This window comes from Pristiophorus japonicus, chromosome 14 (assembly GCF_044704955.1).
Source record: "Pristiophorus japonicus isolate sPriJap1 chromosome 14, sPriJap1.hap1, whole genome shotgun sequence".
NCBI lineage: Eukaryota > Metazoa > Chordata > Chondrichthyes > Pristiophoridae > Pristiophorus > Pristiophorus japonicus.
In genome coordinates this window covers 94,576,597-94,597,070 of record NC_091990.1, presented here as the reverse complement: position 1 = coordinate 94,597,070, position 20,474 = coordinate 94,576,597, and the positions used below count along the sequence as shown (strand labels likewise).

At 44.9% G+C, this 20,474-nt stretch overlaps 1 protein-coding gene across 1 annotated transcript in view; it reads right to left on the bottom strand.

The window, feature by feature from the left end:
* The window catches only part of LOC139279435 (N-acetyl-beta-glucosaminyl-glycoprotein 4-beta-N-acetylgalactosaminyltransferase 1-like), a 980,786-nt gene that overhangs the window by 456,588 nt on the left and 503,724 nt on the right, over window positions 1-20,474 (bottom strand). The window contains exon 3 of the mRNA XM_070898559.1: window positions 4,866-4,979. Coding sequence (XP_070754660.1) covers window positions 4,866-4,979 — 114 coding nt within the window. The remainder of the gene's footprint in view (window positions 1-4,865; window positions 4,980-20,474) is intronic.

The following is a 20,474-nucleotide window of genomic DNA, read 5'->3' as shown; positions in this document are numbered from 1 at the left end:
GGCAATCGGCCTGAATCGAGGGTTCATACTTGCGCCTATGAAACGGTTTAAATTCCTCAGGGCATGTCCTGTATGTGGCTGCCCAGTCCCCATTCAGGACACATTTCTTAACTAAAGACAGTAGTGGGTCTTTATTTGTCCAGACTTTAATCTGATGGCCCGATACAGGTGAGCCTTCGCTTTCGAAAGCTTCAACAGCCATGACCATCTCAGCATCATGCTCAGTTGCCCCCTCAGTAGTGGCTAGTGGGAGCCTGCTGAGTGCATCGGCGCAGTTTTCAGTGCCCGGTCTGTGCCGAATTGTGTAGTCATAGGCGGCTAACGTGAGTGCCCACCTCTGTATGCGGGCCGATGCATTCGCATTTATGGCCTTGTTGTCGGCCAAAAGAGATGTTAGGGGTTTGTGATCTGTCTCCAGCTCAAATTTCCTGCTAAACGGGTACTGGTGCATTTTTTTTTACTGCATATACACATGCTAGCGCTTCCTTTTCTACAATCCCGTAGCCCCTTTCTGCCTGGGACAAACTTCTGGAGTCATAAGCTACCGTCTGTAACTGACCATTGGCATTTACATGCTGCAACACATACCCGACCCCATAGGACGACGCATTGCACATTAAAACAAGTTTCTTACACGGGTCATATAACGTTAATAGTTTGTTGGAACAGAACAAATTGCGCGCTCTATCAAAAGCCCTTTCTTGGCTGACCCCCCAGACCCAATCGCGACCTTTGCGTAGGAGCACGTGTAGCGGCTCTAACAGCGTGCTCAATTTGGGAAGAAAGTTAACAAACTAGTTCAGGAGCGCCAGGAACGAACGCAGCTCCGTCGTGTTACGGGGTCTGGGTGTTCTCTGGATCGCTTCCGTTTTGGACACAGGAGGTCTGATCCCGTCTGCTGCTCCCATCCTCCCCAGAAATTCGACCTCTGGAGCTAAGAAGACACAATTCGCCTTTTTCAGTCGCAGCCCTACCCGGTCCAGTCTGCGTAGCACCTCCTCCAGGTTGTGGAGGTGTTCTTCAATATTGTAACCCGTGATGAGGATGTCGTCTTGAAAAACCACCGTCCTTGGAATCGACTTGAGGAGGCTTTCCATATTTCGCTGAAAGATCGTGGCGGCCGAACGAATCCCGACGGACATCTGTTATACTCAAACAACCCTTTGTGTGTCGTGATGGTGGTCAGCTTCTTTGACTCACTCGCCAGCTCCTGGGTCATGTAAGCTGAGGTCAGGTCCAATTTTGAAAAAAGTTTGTCACCGGAGAGCGTCGCAAAGAGGTCCTCCGCTCTCGGTAGCAGGTACTGGTCTTGGAGTGACACCCGATTGCTGGTGGCCTTGTAATCGCCACGTATCCTGACCGACCCATCCGCCTTGAGCACCGGCACGATCGGGCTCGCCCAGTAACTGAATTCGACTGGCGAGATGATGCATTCCCTCAACCAGTGGTCCAATTCGGATACTATCTTTTCCGGCATCACGTACGGCACCGCTCTGAATCACTACCTTGGCCCCCATGAAAGTGCCGATGCTGGGTTGAAATAATGAGTCAAATTTGTCCAGGACCTGTGAGCATGATACTCGCTCCATTGAAGAAATTGCATTGACATCGCCCCATTTCCAGTTCATGACAACAAGCCAACTCCTCCCCAGTAGTGCAGGACTGTCCCCCGGGACAATCCAGAGTGGCAACCTGTTCTCCGAATCTTTGTGAGTCATGACTACCATGGCGCTGCCGAGTACCGGAATGACCTCCTTTGTATATGTCCGTAGCTGTGCGTCAATCGGCAATAATTTTGGACACCTGGCCTTGGACACCCACAACCTTTCGAACTGTTTGATACTCATCAGGGACTGGCTGGCCCCCGTGTCTAGCTCCATTAATACTGGGATACCATTGAGGAGCACTTTCATTACTATCGGTGGCGTCCTGGTATACGAACTGTATATGTGCTTCACATGAACTCGCTGAACTTCAGCTTCCAGCGATTTCCCACAGTATTTATTTGGCCTCTTAGGGCTTACATCGCGCCCGTCCACCTCGTACATCAACCTGGCTGCAGGCTTCCTGCACATACGCGCCAAGTGACCGCTGATGTTGCAGTTTCTGCAGGTATATTACTGACTGTCTCTGTAACTGTCCTTAAGTGCACATTAACAGGTGTTGATGACCCCATTACTGGCGCATTGTCCATTGTGATGACATGAATCGCCGTTCAGCTAGCCATTGTTTCTGTTGAATTCCCCCTTTGGGTTCAACTACATGCTGGGGCATGTCCGATTGCCCTTGTCTGCCTAGAGAACTGTGTGCCGTGTTAACAATGTTGACTCCCTGGTCGTTTGCCGCATCTGAGCCAAGATTTTTGTCATACATCATTCTGGTCTCTTTCTCCCCTGAGATAAATGTCTGGGCTATCAGAGCCGCCGCTTCCAAGTTCAAGTCTTTGATCTCAATCAGTTTCCTGAAAACCCCAGCGTGCCCGATGCCCTCAATAAAAAAAAGTCTCGCAGCATCTCCGCTCTACATGCATCTGGGAACTTACATCGGCTTGCCAGTTGCCGGAGATCTGCCACGAAGTCTGGAACGCTTTGCCCTTCTCGCCACCGGTGGGTGTAAAACCGGTGTCTCGCCACGTGCATGCTGCTCGCCGGTTTTAGGTGTTCCCCGATCAACTTACTGAGCTCTTCGAACGTCTTGTCTGCCGGCTTCTCTGGTGCTAGAAAGTCCTTCATCAGGGAGTACGTTCTGGATCTACAAACCGTCAGGAGATGAGCCCTGCATTTGTCGGACAAATCCTGTCCCAACCATTCCTTAGTGACAAAACGTTGCTGTAGTCTCTCAATAAAGTCGTCCCAATCATCACCAACACAGTACCTCTCTTCTGTGCTGCTAGTGGCCATGCTCACGTGGTTTAAATCCCAGTTTCTCGTCGCCAATGATATGCCCTTACTATACAGTATGAATGGACTAGAGGCCCATACTTGAGAGAAGGTCACTCTGTGATCAGCTACCTTTATTACCAAGACCTCAAGTGATGAAGGTGGGTGGAGCTTCCCCTTTTATACCTGAAAGTCCAGGTTAGGAGTGTCTCCCACAAGTTCACCCCTTGTGGTCAATGTTCTCAAGGTGTACAAATTAGGTCAGCTTATACATGGGTTACAATGATAGTTGAATACATGACAACAGGAAATTGAGAGTAGGCATTAAAGGTAGTTACTCAGGCTGGGAAGTGTTTTTTCACAGGGATCAATGCTGGGACCATTGCTGTTCACCATTTATGTAAATGACCTTTAGATAGATAGATAGATTTTTAACCAATAAGGGAATTAAGGGTTCTGGGGAGTGGGCGGGTAAGTGGAGTTGAGTCCACGGCCAGATCAGCCATGATTTTGTTGAATGGCGGAGCAGGCTCGAGGGGCTAGATGGGCTACTCCTGTTCTTAATTCTTATGTTCTTATGTTCCTTCAACGACTGTCCGTCGCACCTGTGACAGAGACTGTAATTCCCGTATTGGAATGTACAGTCACCTAAGAACTCATTTTTAGAGTGGAAGCAAGTCTTCCTTGATTTAGAGGGACTGGTTATGATGATGAAATGATGTAGACCAGGTAGTTGAAGTGCAATATCAAAAATTCTATATAACACAACATTGGGGGTGTTGTTAATACTGAGGAAGTCTGTGACAAAGTACAAGATGTCAACAAACCTGGACATGATAATTGCAAATTATTTTTAATATAAATAAGTGTGAGGTGGTGCATGTTGATAGGAGGAAGAAAAAGGTCACTTACTCCTTGGAACATAAGAGTCTAAATGGGCTAGAGGCGCAAAGGGATCTAGGGGTACCGAGACTCAAATCATTAAAATATCAACACAGGTTAACAAGCCATAAAAAGTGCAAAACACTGGGGTTAATTTGTAGGTAAATATAATTTAAAAGCATAGATGTTATGTTAAATGTATATAGAATCTTGGTTAGGCACTTAGAATATAGTGCACAGTTCTAGTCTCCATATTACAAAAAGGATATAGAAGCACTGGAGAAAGTACGAAAGAGCTTTACAAGGATGATACCAGAACTGATAGGGTACAACTATCAGGAAAGAATGAACAGCCTGGGGCTCTTTTCTCTAGAAACGAAAAGACTGAGAGTTGACCTGACAGAGGTCTTTGAAATTATGAAGGGATTTGACAGGATAGACAAGAGATGTTTCCACTAGTGGGGAACATCGGTGGTGCACACTGTGATGACACACTTAGCACGGATCGGCAGCAGCTGAGTGTTGGTGGGGGCAGCGGGTGCGGGACACCACCGGGATAGCGCAGGAGTGGAACTTTGATAATGGCGGCCAATACACGGAAAGTCGTCGGCCATTGAACTCCGGTGTTCACAGGCCTTAAGGAAAGGGCCAATTTCAGCCCCGAGATGTTTAAAACAAAATTACTATTAGATTATAAACACAAATAAAGCTTCATTTGGTCTGTAAGTTAGCTAAAACATGTACAGATTTAGAGAAGATTTTTCCCAACTGCCAGTTATTAACTCTATTTTCTACACTTCATGCACCATATGAACACATTGGAGCAGTGGCAGTAATTCACACAATTGCTTGTGTTTCGCAGCTTTATATAACAGCATCTATCATTTTAGGCTGTAGGTGATTGTAAGTGGAGTAGATACAAAGCAATATCAATTTTTGAGAAAGGAAAACTGCTGAAAATTTTCTTGCTACTTCTTTGTACAGAATGGAGGGAAAAACATAGGAAAAATAAGTCTTATTTGAATTCAAGTGTGTCTGCAGAAGATAGTAGGCTAGTTTTTTGTGCAGTATTTCCAGACATTGCTTTTCATCTCTGTTCCTTACCTCTGGTTTCCATGGCAAACAAGTTTGAGTCAAGTTCAAAGGCTGTCTGGATCCTCTTGGATAATCGTCAGGCTCACCTTGAGAAGATCTACCATATTTGCTCGGTGTGTCCAGCTGTCAAATAAAACAAAAGACTATCTATCACAACAGAATAACCATGTGACAAGCTCAGAGGTATATTTTTAGATGCAAGTTGGGATGACCTGGTGGTAATCATATTGTGCCATTTATCAGATCATTGCCATTAAAGGGGCAGCATTTCCCTTAATGTACTTGCAAAACTTTTTGTCGGTGGAAGAACAACCAAGCACCATTCATAACTTTAATGTAGACAAACATGCAAAGATGCTTCACAGATGCATAGGAGAAAGAGGGGGATATTAGCTGGGATGACCAAAAGCTTGGACAAAAAGATATGTTTTAAAGAGGGTCTTGACGGAGGAGAGGGAGGAAGATAGGCAGAGAGGTTTAGGGAGGCAATTCCAGGGAGTAGAGGCCAGGCATCTGAAGGCATAATGGGGCGGTGAGGGGAGGGGGGAAGATGTGGCGCACAAGAGGCTGGAGTGAGAGGAACAGAAAGTTCAGGGAGAAGGTGGGCATTGTAGGGATGAAGGAGGTTATAAAGGTACAGAGGGGTGAGGCCATGGGGAGGTTTTAACACAAGAATGAGAATTTTAAACTGAGTTATTGGGGGACTTTGAGTGAATGTAGATCAGCAGGGACAGGGGTAATGGCCAAGTGGGACAAGATAAGAAACATAAGAAATAGGAGCAGGAGCCTGCGCAGCCATTCAATAAAATCATGGCTGATCATCGACCTCAACTCCACTTTCCCGCCTAATCTCAATATCCCTTGGATCCCCTCGAGTCCAAAAATCTATCTATCTCAGCCTTGAATATACTCACTCAGCATTCACAGCCCTCTGGGTCAAAGAATTCCAAAGATTCACAACCCTCTGAGTGAAGAAATTCCTCCTCATTTCCATCTTAAATGACTTAACCCTTATCCTGAGACTATGCCCTCTAGTCTAGACACTCCAGCCAGGGGGAGCAACCTCTCAGCATCTACCCTGTCAATCCCCTTCAGAATCTTGTATGTTTCAAAGAGATCACCTCACTTCTTCTAAACTCCAGAGAGCATAGGCCCATTCCACACAATCTCTCTTCATAAGACAGCCCCTCTCATCCCAGGAATCAAACTTTGTTGCACCGCCTCCAAGCCAAGTATGTCCTTCCACTGTGCACAGGACTCCAGGTGTGGTCTCACCAAGGCCCTGTACAATTGTAGCAAACATAGAAACATAGAAACATAGAAAATAGGTGCAGGAGCAGCCAGTCGGCCCTTCGAGCCTGCACCACCATTCAATAAGATCATGGCTCATCATTCCTTCAGTACCCCTTTCCTGCTTTCTCTCCATACTCCTTGATCTCTTTAGCCATAAGGGCCATATCTAACTCCCTCTTGAATATATCCAATGAACTGGCATCAACAACTCTCTGCGGCAGGGAATTCCACAGGTTAACAACTCTCTGAGTGAAGAAGTTTCTCATCATCTCAGTCCTAAATCGCCTACCCCTTGTGCTAAGACTGTGTCCCCTGGTTCTGGACTTCTCCAACATCGGGAACATTCTTCCTGTATCTAACTTGTCCAGTCCCGTCAGAATCTTATACGTTTCTATGAGATCCCCTCTGATCCTTCTAAACTCCAGTGTATAAAGGCCCAGTTGATCCAGTCTCTCCTCATATGACAGTCCAGCCATTCCTCGAATCAGTCTGGTGAACCTTCGCTGCACTCTCTCAATAGCCAGAACGTCCTTCCTCAGATTAGGAGACCAAAATGAACACAATATTCCAGGTGAGATCTCACCAAGGCCCTGTACAACTGCAGTAAGACCTCCCTGCTCCTATACTCAAATCCTCTACCTATGAAGGCCAACATACCATTTGCCTTCTTCACTGCTGGACCTGCATGCCAACTTTCAATGACTGATGAACTATGACACCCAGGTCTCATTGCACCTCCCCTTTTTCTAATCTGCCACCATTCAGATAATATTCTGCCTTCGTGTTTTTGTCCCCAAACTGGATAACCTCACAGTTATCCACATTATACTGCATCTGCCATGCATTTGTCCACTCACCTAACCTGTCCAAGTCACCCTGCAGCCTCTTAGCATCCTCCTCACAGCTCACACCTCCATTCAGTTTAGTGTCATCTGCAAACTTGGAGATATTACACTCAATTCCTTCATCTAAATCATTAATGTATATTGTAAAGAGCTGGAGTCCCAGCACTAAGCCCTGCGGCACTCCACTAGTTACTGCCTGCCATTCTGAAAAGGACCCGTTTATCCCGACTCTCTGCTTCCTGTCTGTCAACCAGTTCTCTATCCACGTCAGTACATTACCCCCAATACCATGTGCTTTGATTTTGCACACCAATCTCTTGTGTGGGACCTTGTCAGAAGCCTTTTGAAAGTCCAAATACACCGCATCCACTGGTTCTCCCTTGTCCACTCTGCTAGTTACATCCTCAAAAAACTCAAGATTCATCAAGCATGATTTCCCTTTCATAAATCCATGCTGACTTGGACCGATCCTGTCACTGCTTTCCAAATGCACTGCTATTTCATCTTTAATAATTAATTCCAACATTTTCCTCACTATTGATGTCAGGCTAACCGGTCTATAATTACTCGTTTTCTCTCTCCCTCCTTTTTTAAAAAGTGGTGTTAATTAGCTACCCTCCAGTCCATAGGAACTGATCCAGAGTCGATAGACTGTTGGAAAATGATCACCAATACATCCACTATTTCTAGGGCCACTTCCTTAAGTACTCTGAAATGCAGACTATCAGGCCCCAGAGATTTATTAGCCTTCAATCCCATCAATTTCCCCAACACAATTTCCCGCCTAATAAGGATATCCTTCAGTTCCTCCTTTCACTAGACCCCCGGTCCCCTAGTACATCCGGAAGGTTATTTGTGTCTTCCTTCGTGAAGACAGAACCAAAGTATTTGTTCAATTGGTCTGCCATTTCTTTGTTCCGCATTATAAATTCACCTGAATCCGACTGCAAGGGAACTACATTTGTCTTCACTAATCTTTTTCTCTTCACATATCTATAGAAGCTTTTGCAGTCAGTTTTTATGTTCCCGGCAAGCTTCCTCTCATACTCTATTTCCCCCCTCTTAATCAAACCCTTAGTCCTCCTCTGCTGAATTCTAAATTTCTCCCAGTCCTCAGGATTGCTGCTTTTTCTGGCCAATTTATATGCCTCTTCCTTGGATTTAATATTATCCTTAATTTCCCTTGTTAGCCATGGTTGAGCCACCTTATACGTTTTATTTTTACTCCAGACAGGGATGCACAATTGTTGAAGTTCATCCATGTGATCTTTAAATGTTTGCCATTGCCTATCCACCGTCAACCCTTTAAGTATCATTTGCCAATCTATTCCCCCCAATTCATGCCTCATACTGTTGAAGTTACCTTTCCTTAAGTTCAGGACCCTAGTTTCTGAATTAACTGTGTCACTCTCCATCTTAATAAAGAATTCTACCATATTATGGTCACTCTTCCCCAAGGGACCTCGCACAACAAGATTGCTAATTAGTCCCTTTTCATTACACATCACCCAGTCTAGGATGGCCAGTTCTCTAGTTGGCTCCTCGACATATTGGTCTGGAAAACCATCCCTAATACACTCCAGGAAATCCTCCTCCACCGCATTGCTACCAGTTTGGTTAGCCCAATCAATACGTAGATTAAATTCGCCCATGATAACTACTGTACCTTTATTGCACGCATCCCTTATTTCTTGTTTGATGCTGTCCCCAACCTCACTACTACTGTTTTGTGGTCTGTACACAAATCCCACTAGCATTTTCTGCCCTTTGGTATTCCGCAGCTCCACCCATACCGATTCCACATCATCCAAGCTAATGCCCCTCCTTACTATTGCATTAATTTCCTCTTTAACCAGCAACGCCACCCCGCCTCCTTTTCCTTTCTGTCTATCCTTCCTAAATGTTGAATACCCCTGGATGTTGAGTTCCCAGCCTTGGTCACCCTGGAGCCATGTCTCCGTGATGCCAATTACATCATATACGTTAACTGCTATCTGCGCAGTTAATTCATCCACCTTATTCAGAATACTCCTCGCATTGAGGCACAGAGCCTTCAGGCTTGTCTTTTTAACATACTTTGTCCCATTAGAATTTTGCTGTAATGTGGCCCTTTTTGTTTTTTGCCTTGGGTTTCTCTGCTCTCCACTTTTACTATTTTCCTTTCTATCTTTTGCTTCTGCCTCCATTTTATTTCCCTCTGTCTCCCTGCATAGGTTCCCATCCCCCTGCCATATTAGTTTAACTCCTTCCCAACAGCACTAGCAAACACTCCCCCTCGGACATTGATTCCGGTCCTGCCCAGGTGTCGACCGTCCGGTTTGTACTTGTCTCACCTCCCCCAGAACCGGTTCCAATGTCCCAGGAATTTGAATCCCTCCCTTCTGCACCACTCCTTATTCTTATACTCCAACACCCTTTCAATAAAGGATAACATGCCATTTGCATATTGCTTGCTGTACCTGTGGTTGCAAGCCCTCTTCCAATATCTGAAGGTGCTGCTCCTCAAGTTCTGGTTGCACTTCAGTCCCACGCTCCTGATCTTTGGGCACCCTGTGCGGAGGGAAGCGGGCAGGTCAGAGGACCTCCTCATAGGACTGCTCCTGGGCATGGCCAAGGTGGCCATTAACCGGTCCAGGCAGTGGGCGTCGAGGGGGTCGTTCAGCCCGACTGCCTGCCTCTCTTCTGTGATTATGTTTCAGCCAGGGTGACTCTGGAGATTGAGCACGCCGTGTCCATCGGTATGCTCACGGCCTTCTGTGAGAGATGGGCGCCGGAGGGACTGGAGTGCATCATCACCCCCAGCAACCAAATTTTAATGTGACCGTTTATTGTTCAAAAAGTTTTGTTAGTTAATTTGTTGATTCTAGTGCCCCTTTAATAAGGGAGCACTTGATTTATTGTTTTACCAAAATAGTTGTATCTGCATGCTAGCTTTTTATGTTTCTTGCATGAAGACACTCAAAACTCACTGAACACCAACATTTACAAATTTCTCACCATGTAAAAAATATTGTTTTTCTATTCTTCCGACCAAAGTGAATAACCTCACATTTCCCTACACTATACTCCATCTGCCACCTTACTGCCCAATTATTTAGTCTATCTATATCCCTTTGCAGACTCTTTGTGTTCTCCTCACAGCTTACTGTCCCACCTTGCTTTGTATCGTCAGCAAACTTGGATACATTATGCTCAGTTCCTTTATCTAAGTCATTAATATAGACTTAATTAATAGTCTATTAAGTCTATTAGTAAACTATTAATTAAGTCTGTATTTAACTTTAACTTGAGGCCCCAGCACTGATCCTTGCGGCACCCCACTAGTTACAGCCTGCCAACCTGAAAAAAGACCCGTTTATCCCTACTCTCTGTTTTCTGTCCATTAACCAATCCTCTATCCATGCTAATATATTACCTCCAATCCAATGAGTCCTTATCTTGTGTAATAACCTTTTATGTGGAACCTTATCGAATGTCTTTTGGAAATCCAAATATACTATATCCACTGGTTTCCTTTTATCTACCTGCTAGTTACATTCTCAAAAAACTAATACATTTTTTAAACACGATTTCCCTTTCATAAAACCATGTTGACTCTGCCTAATCATGTTATGATTTTCTAAGTGCCCTGATACTACTTCCTTAACAATGGATTCCAGTATTTTCCCAATGACTAATGTCAGGATAAGTGGCCTGTAGTTCCCTGTTTTCTCTCTTCCTCCTTTCTTGAATAGCGGGGTTACATTTACTACCTTCCGATCCGCTGGGACCGTTCTAGAATCTAAGGAATTTTGAAAGATCAAAACTATCTCTGGAGCCATCTCTTTGAGAACCTTAGGATGTAGACCGTCAGATCCAAGGGCTTTGTCAGCTTTTAGTCCCATTAGTTTCTCTAGCACTTTTTCTCTTCTTATATTCATTACATTAAGTTCCTCACCATCATTTGACCCTTGGTTTTCCACCATTCTATGTATGCTTTTTGCATTTCTACTGTGAAGACAGATAAAAAATATATGTTTAATGTTTCTGCCATTTCCTTTTCCCCATTATAATTCCTCCTGTCTCAGCCTCAAAGGGAGCAATGTTAACTTTTGCAACTCTCTTCCCTTTTACATTCTTGTAGAAGCTCTTACAATCTGTTTTAATATATCTTGCCAGTTTTCTCAGTCTATATTTTTCCTTTTATCAATTATTTGGTCATCCTTTGCTGGTTTCTGAAACTCTCCCAATCCTCATGCTTACTACTATTTTTCGCAACATTATAAGCTTCTTCTTTGAATCCAATGCTATCTTTAACTTCTTTAGTTAGCCACAGATGGATCACTTTTCCCGTGGAGTTTTTATTTCTGAATGGAATGTATTTTTGTTGAGAATTATGAAATATTTTTTTAAATGCTAGCCACCATTTGCAATCATCAAAATTTTGTATGAGCTAAATTGAAACTTATTCCAGTACACAAGCATTGGAGAAATTGAGTAATTGAGTCTGGCTGTGACAAAAGCATGAATAAAGGTTTCAGTGACAGATGGAGCTAAAGCAGAGGTGGAGCTGGGCAATGTTACAATGTGGAAGTAGGCGGTCTTTGTGATGGAGAGGATATGAAGTCAGATATTCAGCTCAGGGACAAATAGGACAGTCTTATTCAGCCTGAGACAGTGGCTGGAGAGGAAAATACAGTTCATCCAAGACTGGATGTTGTAAAAGCACCGTGACAGCACAGAGGTAGTGGAGGGGTCAACAGAGGTCATTGAGAGATAAAGCTGGATCTCATCAGCGTACATATGGAAGCTGAACCCATGACTGCAGATGCTGTCAACAAGAGGCAGCATGGGAATGAGGAAGTGTACAGGGTCAAGGATGGACCCTTGGGAGATATAAAGATGTCATAAACAGTGTTCAATGCATCACATCATTTCAAGAAAAAGCACTTCATGTTACACTTTTCCATATTTTATGGCTCAACATAACTTTTGAAACTTTCAATCACAAGGTCATCTGCTACTTGAGCTGAAAGGAGAGAGGTTTGCAATGCTCAGACAATGGATAATGGTGAAATTAAATAACCTGAAAGATGCAGTGATTATAATACTGTGGAAAAGCATAATCAGTATTTGAAAGCATGTTTCATAAAGGGTTTGCATTCTATTGTTAACATGCCCAAAGGCTTTGCAAATGTAGAGCACTGAAAAAGGACAATATATTTTCTGAATGGGTTGTTTCGGGGGTGGGGAAGGGGAAGAGTCCATAGCTGTGCAATTATATACTGTATTATGAGAGACAGTCCTTGTTTGGGTTAGGCTATATAATTAATATTTTAACAATTATTCAAAAAAACAAGTGATCATAATATACAAAACTGAACGCACCAGTTAATGAGGCCCATTCACGTTTTGCTTTTTCAAAAATGAGCTTCTGCTCTTCCCTACTGCTGCTCTTAGGCTGAGCTCTAACTCCAGTCAAGGTGACAGGCCATTTCCTTCCTTTCCGACCATGAGGCTTGCCTTCACAATAATATTCCCAAGATCAGTAACTCATTCTGTGATGGAGCTCTAACCTGTAGGGCTTGAAAACCTCACTTTTGAAAATCAGTAATAACCTTCAAAAGAAACTTCTGTATAAAGCAGCCAGGGTAAGGCCCAGGAAACCAAACTCTGTGATTAACCTTTTTAAACATACTGTATAAATGCACATATAAAATACGAAAGCTGTAAATATTGACTTTCTATAATCTGTAAGAACTTCTGGAGACTTCTGTTTAAAATTCTTAATGTGAAGCACTAAAAACAGCGAATCTGTGCTAACGATGAGAAACTCCTATACAGATACCCCAACACAATAGACTGTAAGAAACATTTTTGTGTAGGAATGTAAAAACACACAAGCTGTAATCAGCACAAACATTAAAAGAAACTCCAACACAATAGAAGCGATAGTGACTGTAAGAAACCTTTGTAGAAATGTAAACACTGATACTGACTATGTAAAGTGTGAGAACTATAATCAATGAGACACAGTGAGGTCCATGATAGTGCTAGACTATAGGCAATAGCGACCAGTTTCTGAAGTGCTAAAGCGTATTCAAGGAAGATATAGATCATCAATGGATCAAAAGAAGGATTCGATGGTGTGGCAGGTAGCCATGGAAACAACACATGAGAAAAGGCAGGGATAAATCTCACAGGCATGTCGACAGCAGTAGTCAGAGAAGGGTGACCCGGTCAGTCATCAGATGTTGCGCTCCAAGAAACTGTCAGACCACCGGGTCAATCGTGAGTGTGCAGGGAAACTGAGGCAGAGACACAGTAAAGTCTGAGTGGGAACACGTCTGCAGTCAAGGAAGGGTGACCTGGTCAGTCATCAGAAGACGCGCATCACGACACGTCAGCGGACCACTGGGACGATTGTGAACATGCAGGGAACTGAGGAACTGGTAACTATAACGTAGCTTAGCAGCTCAAGGGACAGACTGATAGGTGTAATGTTGATAACAGGTTGATCAATACTCTAAAGACTGCCACGCAAAGTGGGAACTATACTTCATCATAGGCAGTCCTTCGAAATCGAGGAAGACTTGCTTCCACTCTATAAATGAGTTCTCAGCTGGCTGTACAGTCCAATGCAGGAATTACAGTCCCTGTCACAGGTGGGGCAGACAGTGGTTGAAGGAAAGGGTGAGTGGGGAGCCTGGTTTGCCGCATGCTCCTTCCGCTGTTTGCGCTTGGTTTCTGCATGCTCTCGGTGACGAGACTCGAGGTGCTCAGCGCCCTCCCGGATGCTCTTCCTCCACTTTAGATGATCTTGGGCCAGGGATTAACAGGTGCTAATAGGGATGTTACACTTTATCAAGGAGGCTTTGAGGGTGTCCTTACAGTGTTTCCTCTGCCCACCTGGGGCTCGCTTGCCGCGTAGGAGTTCCGAGTAGAACGCTTGCATTGGGAGTCTCGTGTCGGGCATGCAGATGATGTGGCCCGCCCAACGGAGCTGGTCGAGTGGGGTCAGTGCTTTGATGCTGGGGATGTTGGCCTGATCGAGAACACTGACGTTGGTGCATCTATCCTCCCAGTGGATTTGCAGGATCTTGCGGAGGTAGCGCTGGTGATACTTCTCCAGCGCTTTAAGGTGTCTGCTGTATATAGTCCACGTCTCTGAGCCATATAGGAGGGCAGGTATCAGTACTGCTCTATACAGGATAAGCTTTCTTGCCAGATTTGAGGTCCTGGTCTTTAAACACTCTCTTCCTCAGGTGACCAAAGGCTGTGCTGGCACACTGGAGGCGGTGTTGGACCTCATCATAGTAGGCTCCTGAGGTATGGAAAATGGTCCACATTGTCTAAGGCCGAACCGTGGATTTTGATGATGGGGGGGGCAATACTATGTGGTGGGGTCAGGTTGGTGTAGGACCTTTGTCTTACGGATGTTTAGCGTAAGGCCCATGCTTTCGAACGTCTCGGTGAAGGTGTTGACAATGGTTTGGTGTTGGTGTTTACTATACTTATTGGTGTCTTGTCATTATTTTCCAGAGTCGAACTCTAAGAAGTAGCCGGTAGTGTTAACTCATTTTTCTTGCCCGCTGCAAATCAATCCAGGATAAAACCACCGGCCTGCACACCCTCTATGCCTCCAATCCCAGAAATATGCACAGCAACACTGCAACAAATCTGTTTGTTCCCTAAGGTACCCGCAGGACCTTTATACTGTAGAACATTTTTTGTAGGTATGCAACCATTACCAGGCTGATCATTTTAACCTAACTTTACATGGGCAAGGACCATCACTTTTGATTTTAATCCCCAGCCGCTCCTTCATTACCAAGATCTGAGTTCTCAAAACCTGGAACATTTGTTAGCCTTGGATTGGAGTTCATTGTTAATTATTGCCATCATAAATTCATCTACATTCATCTCGTGATGGTTTTACCTTGGGGCTTCAATGATGTCAGAGAGTTAGGGAGAATCTCAGAATAGAATATGCTCAATGGGATGTTTCATTCCCGATGAAGGACAATGAAAAACTCCACACAGTATATGTTAAGTATCGAATAACTCCACGAGGCTAAGTACGGTGAGCTAGTTCAGGCATGACCTTACTCAAGTTTATTTATTCTCAAAGTGAGGATTCAACATGTCTGCCAACATTATATACACGGCTTGCACGTGTCTGCCAGTGACCATTAGGACTCTCGACAGACACGCCCTCCGGTGGCAGGTAAAACCCAGTTAACATACATAATATAATTCACCCCAAAGTCCGTGGTACAGGTTGTATTTACAAGTTGAGACGGTCCGGGGCCTTCCGCTCCCTGGTTGATCTTCTCAGTTCGAACCCAAGCTTGGGTGAGTTAGTAGGACCATTGCTGCATTGCGGAGCAGTCGGTCTGACAGGATTGTCGGGGACGGTAGGTTCGTCTTCGTGAATGACACAAGGGTCAACTGATGGTTGGATGTGTGTTGGTTAGTCGATGATGATGTCATCTTCAATTTGTTCTGGGTTGTCTGTGAATCGCAGTTTAGTTTGGTCGATGTGCCTCTTGCACATTTGGCCATTTAACAGTTTGACTACAAACACCCTGTTCCCCTCCTTGACCAAAACTGTGCCAGCAACTCACTTTAGACCACGACCATAATTCAGGACAAACACAGGGTCATGAACAGCAATGTCACGTGATACGGCTGCGCGATCATGGTACCATTGCTGCCGTTGCCTTCTGGTTTCTACATGATCATTGAGATCCGGGTGTACAAGGGCGAGCCTGGCTTAGAGGCCTCTCTTCATTAACAGCTCGGCAGGAGGGACCCCGGTGAGCGAGTGGGGTCTCGTCTGGTAACTGAGCAGAATGCGGGACAAGTGGCTCTGTAGGGAGCCATGAGTCACGTGTTTTAGGCTCTGCTTTATGGTTTGGACAGCCCGGTCCATTTGACCATTCGGCACTTGTTTGAAAGGGGCAGACCTGACATGCTTGATGCCGTTACGGATCATAAACTTGTGAAACTCCGAACTGGTGAAACACGGTCCGTTGTCGCTGACAAGGACGTCGGGCAGGCCATGGGTGGTGAACATGGCCCAGAGGCTTTCAATAGTGGCTGTGGACATGCTGGATGACATGATTATGCATTCAATCTATTTGGAGTAAGATCCACTACCACTAAAAACATTTTGCCGAGAAAGGGGCTGGCAAAGTCTATGTGGATCCTTGACCACGGTTTGGATGGCCATGACCACAGACTCAGCAGAGCCTCCACAGGTGCGTTATTCAGTTGCATGCAAGTGTTGCACTGATGCATGCATGACTCCAAGTCCGAGTCAATGCCGGGCCACCAAATGTGAGACCTGGCAATGGCCTTCATCATGACAATGCCTGGATGGGTACTGTGCAAATCTCACACAAAAGTTTTCCTGCCTTTTTTTGGCATAATAACATGGTTACCCCATAACAGACAATCAGACTGAATAGACAATTCATCTTTGCGGCAGCTATAAGGCTTAATTTCATCCTGCATTTCCCTGGGAATGGCAGACCAATTTCCATTTAGGACACACCTTTTTACGCTTGACAGCACAGGATCCTGGCTGGTCCAGGTCCTAATTTGGCGAGCTGTGACGGGTGACCCCTCGAAGGCATCCATGACCAGCAGCAAGTCTGCGGGCTGCAGCATTTCCACCCCGGTTCTGGGCAATGGTAGCCAGCTAAGCGCATCAGCACAGTTTTCAGTGCCTGGTCTGTGGCGGATGACATAATCATAAGCGGATAATGTCAGTGTCCATCTTTGGATGTGGGATGAGGCATTGGTGTTTATACCTTTGCTCTCAGAAAAAAATGAAATGAGTGGCTTGTGGTCTGTTTCAAGCTCAAACTGAAGCCCAAACAGGTATTGGTGCATTTTCCTAACCCCATATACGCATGCTAAAGCGTCTTTCTCTACCATACTATAAGCTCTTTCACCTTAGACAGACTTCTGGATGCATATGCAACTGGTTGGAGTTTGCCTGATACATTGGTTTGCTGGAGCACACAACCAACCCTATATGATGAGGCGTCGCAGGTCAGCACTAACTGCTTACATGGTCATAGTGTACCAGTAATTTATTGAAACATAGCAGGTTTCTGGCCTTCTCAAAGGCTCTGTCTTGAGATTTGCCCCAAATTCAGTTGTTACCCTTTCTCAGCAACATAGGCAAGGGCTCTAGCAATGTGCTCAAACTAGGTAGAAAGTTACCAAAATAATTGAGAAGACCCAGGAACGAATGCAGCTCCGTCACACTCTGGGGTCTGGGTGCATTCTTGATGGCCTCTGTCTTCGATTCCGTAGGCCTGATGCCATCTGCTGCAATTTTTCTCAACAGAAATTTGACTTCTGGTGCCATGAAAACGCACTTGGAGCATTTTAGCCTGAGTCCCACTCTGTCCAGATGACATAGAACCTCTTCCAGGTTGTGCAGGTGTTCGGTGGCGTCATGACCGGTGATCAGGATGTCATCTCGGAACACGACAGTTCTTGGGACGGGCTTCAGCAAACTCTCCATGTTTCTCTGAAGTATGGCTGCCACCGAGCGAATTCAGAAAGGGCATCTGTGGTATATAAATAGTCCTTTTATGCTTGTTGATGCATGTCAGTTTTTTCGAAGAATAGACCAGCTCCTGTGTCTTGTAAGCGGAGGTCAGGTCTAAATTGCTGAACGACTTCCCTCCCACTAACGTTGCAAACAGGTCGTCAGCCTTGGGTAACGGGTACTGATCCTGTATCGAGACTTGGTTGATCGTTACTTTGCCGCAGATCTTTACCGTGCCATCACTTTTCAACACCGGGACAATTTGACTGGCCCATTCGCTGAACTTGACTGGTGATATGATTTCTTCCCGTTGAAGTCTGTCCAGTTCGCTCTCAACCTTCTCCCTCATCATGTACGGAACCGCCCGAGCCTTGTGATGGACGGGTCTTGCATCCAGGCCTAGGTGGATCTGCACCTTGGCTCCCGTGAAGTTGCCGATGCCTGGTTCGAACAACGAGGGAAACTTGTTCGGTACTTGAGCACACGAAATGTCATCCACTGATGATAAGGCTTTAATATCGTTCCAGTTTCATTTAATTTTCTCAAGCCAACTCCTGCCGAACAGCATTGGGCCATTGCCTGGAATGATCCACAACGATAAATCATGCACAGCTCCATCGTACGATACCTTTACTGCTGTGCTGCCAATGACGGGTATGAGCTCTTTGGTGTAGGTACACAGCTTCGCATTGATTGGGCTCAGTTTGGGTCTTTTTGCCTTAGTGCCCCACAGCTTTTCGAAAGCCCACTAGCTCAGTATTGACTGACTCGCACCCGTGTCCAATTCCAGGGATACTGGAACCCCATTTAACTTCCAGCATTATCGGAGGACTTTTGGTAAAAGAATGTAGCCCATACACTTCTTCGTCCTGTACCTCAGGTTGAGTTGCCTGTGCCGCTTGATCCACGCTGGATCGATCATCCTCAGCCATGTGGCATGTCGCAGCACGCCTGCTCGGTTGCAGACTCATTCGCTGAAGGTGCCCCATTGTTGCACAGTCTTTGCACACGTATTGCTTGAATCGGCGCTAATGGGCCCGATGATAGCCCCTGCAATGCCAACAAGGTGAGATTTGATTCACACTCGATGGCGGACTTTGAGCAGTTACAGGTCGTACGAACGCGCATGAGTAAGCCCTGCCATGTGCAGCTCTGCCTGCCGATGATATTATTTTATGCACAGTACTTGCCGGTGAGTTTTGATGCTGGGAAGATATCTGTTTTGAGGTTTTTTTCGTCCGTGGACATGCATGCCTGGGCAATCGTGATGGCCCTGCTCAGGTCTAGAGATTCAGCAGCCAGCAGCTTTCGAAGGATGACTTCGTGGCTGATGCCAAGCACGAAAGTCCTGCAGCATTTTCTCCAACACAGCTCCAAAGTTGCATGGTCCAGCGAGACGTCTCAGGTCGGCGACAAATTCCGCCACATCCTGGCCCTCCGAGCGATTGTGCATGTAGAAATTATACCTCGCCATGATGATGCTTTCCTTCACTTTAAAGTGGTTCCAAACCAGCATACACAATTCATCGTAAGTCATATCCGTTGGTCGAGTCGGTGACAGTAGATTCTTGATAAGGCCATAAATGTTTCACCCACAAACGCTGAGGAGAACCGCCCTGCGCTTAATTGCGTTATCGGTTCCTTCCAATCCGTTGGCTACGAAGTACTGGTCGAGGCGGTCAGTGAAATCCTCCCAGTCTTCCCCCTCCACGAATCTCTCCCAGATTCCAACAGACATGGATGCGTGAAAGTTCGTATTTTTAACTCGTCGCCAATTGTTAAGTATCGAATAACTCCACGAGGCTAAGTACGGTGAGCTAGTTCAGGCATGACCTTACTACAGTTTATTTATTCTCAAAGTGAGGATTCAACATGGCTGCCAACATTATATACACGGCTTGCATGTGTCTGCCAGTGACCATTAGGACTCCGACAGTCGTGCCATCCGGTGGCAGATAAAACCCAGTTAACATACATAACAGTATAATTGCTGCCTAATGGAAAATTGCACTTTACCTCGATTTGTGTTCATGACAAAATGCATTCCATAGACAGGCTCCTGCCTCCATTGATCAGATACTTGCTCATGTAAGCTGTGAATAGGAACTGTGTTGTTTCACCATGGAGAATGCCCATCATGTACTTCTAACCTCTCTGACATTTAGGCTGAATTAAATTTATTCACAAGACTTCAGATTAGGATTACACAAAGCAGAAAAATGCAGCAGGATCCTAACACATATAAAACAACTAGTATTGAATTGGTCCACAAAAATATCTTCAGACTGTACTTTGTACACAATCCAAAATCACCAAGACTGTGGAAGACACTGACTTCTATAAGCTTCCTGATATGATGTTGCACATCAATTGGGTGATGTTCTTTCCTCCCGCAGTAAGCTTAGACATTGTGTTAGACACAAGCAATATTGAACTTTGGATTACACAAATAGCTGCCATACATATTGACCAGCAACAGGCCTCTGCATAGAGAGCTGTCAATCAAATCAACTCAAAGATAAGTAGTGCATCAAACATAGATGCATCACATTAAGAATTTCCATTTATACCTAACCTATGCCTTGCATTTCTAATCACAGTCTTGACAAGGCACCATCTTATTAGCAATAGGACAAGATCTATTAAAGGCTCTGATCTGTGCCCCTTCCTCCAACACTCTATTTGTAGCCGACAAGGTAAAATAGCGTCCCTCTTAACATCAGTTAGTTCAAAACAACCATTTAAACCCAACATATAATGGCATTTCTGAATAAAAATAAAAATAAAATATGAAAATGTTATAATTTATAGAGTTGGATTTTCATCACATACAGTAAAGATATTATTAAGAAAGGAAGGAGGAAAGAAAAGAAGGATAGCACTTATATAGTGTCTTATTCCGTCTCAAAAATATCTAAAAGTACTTCTCAT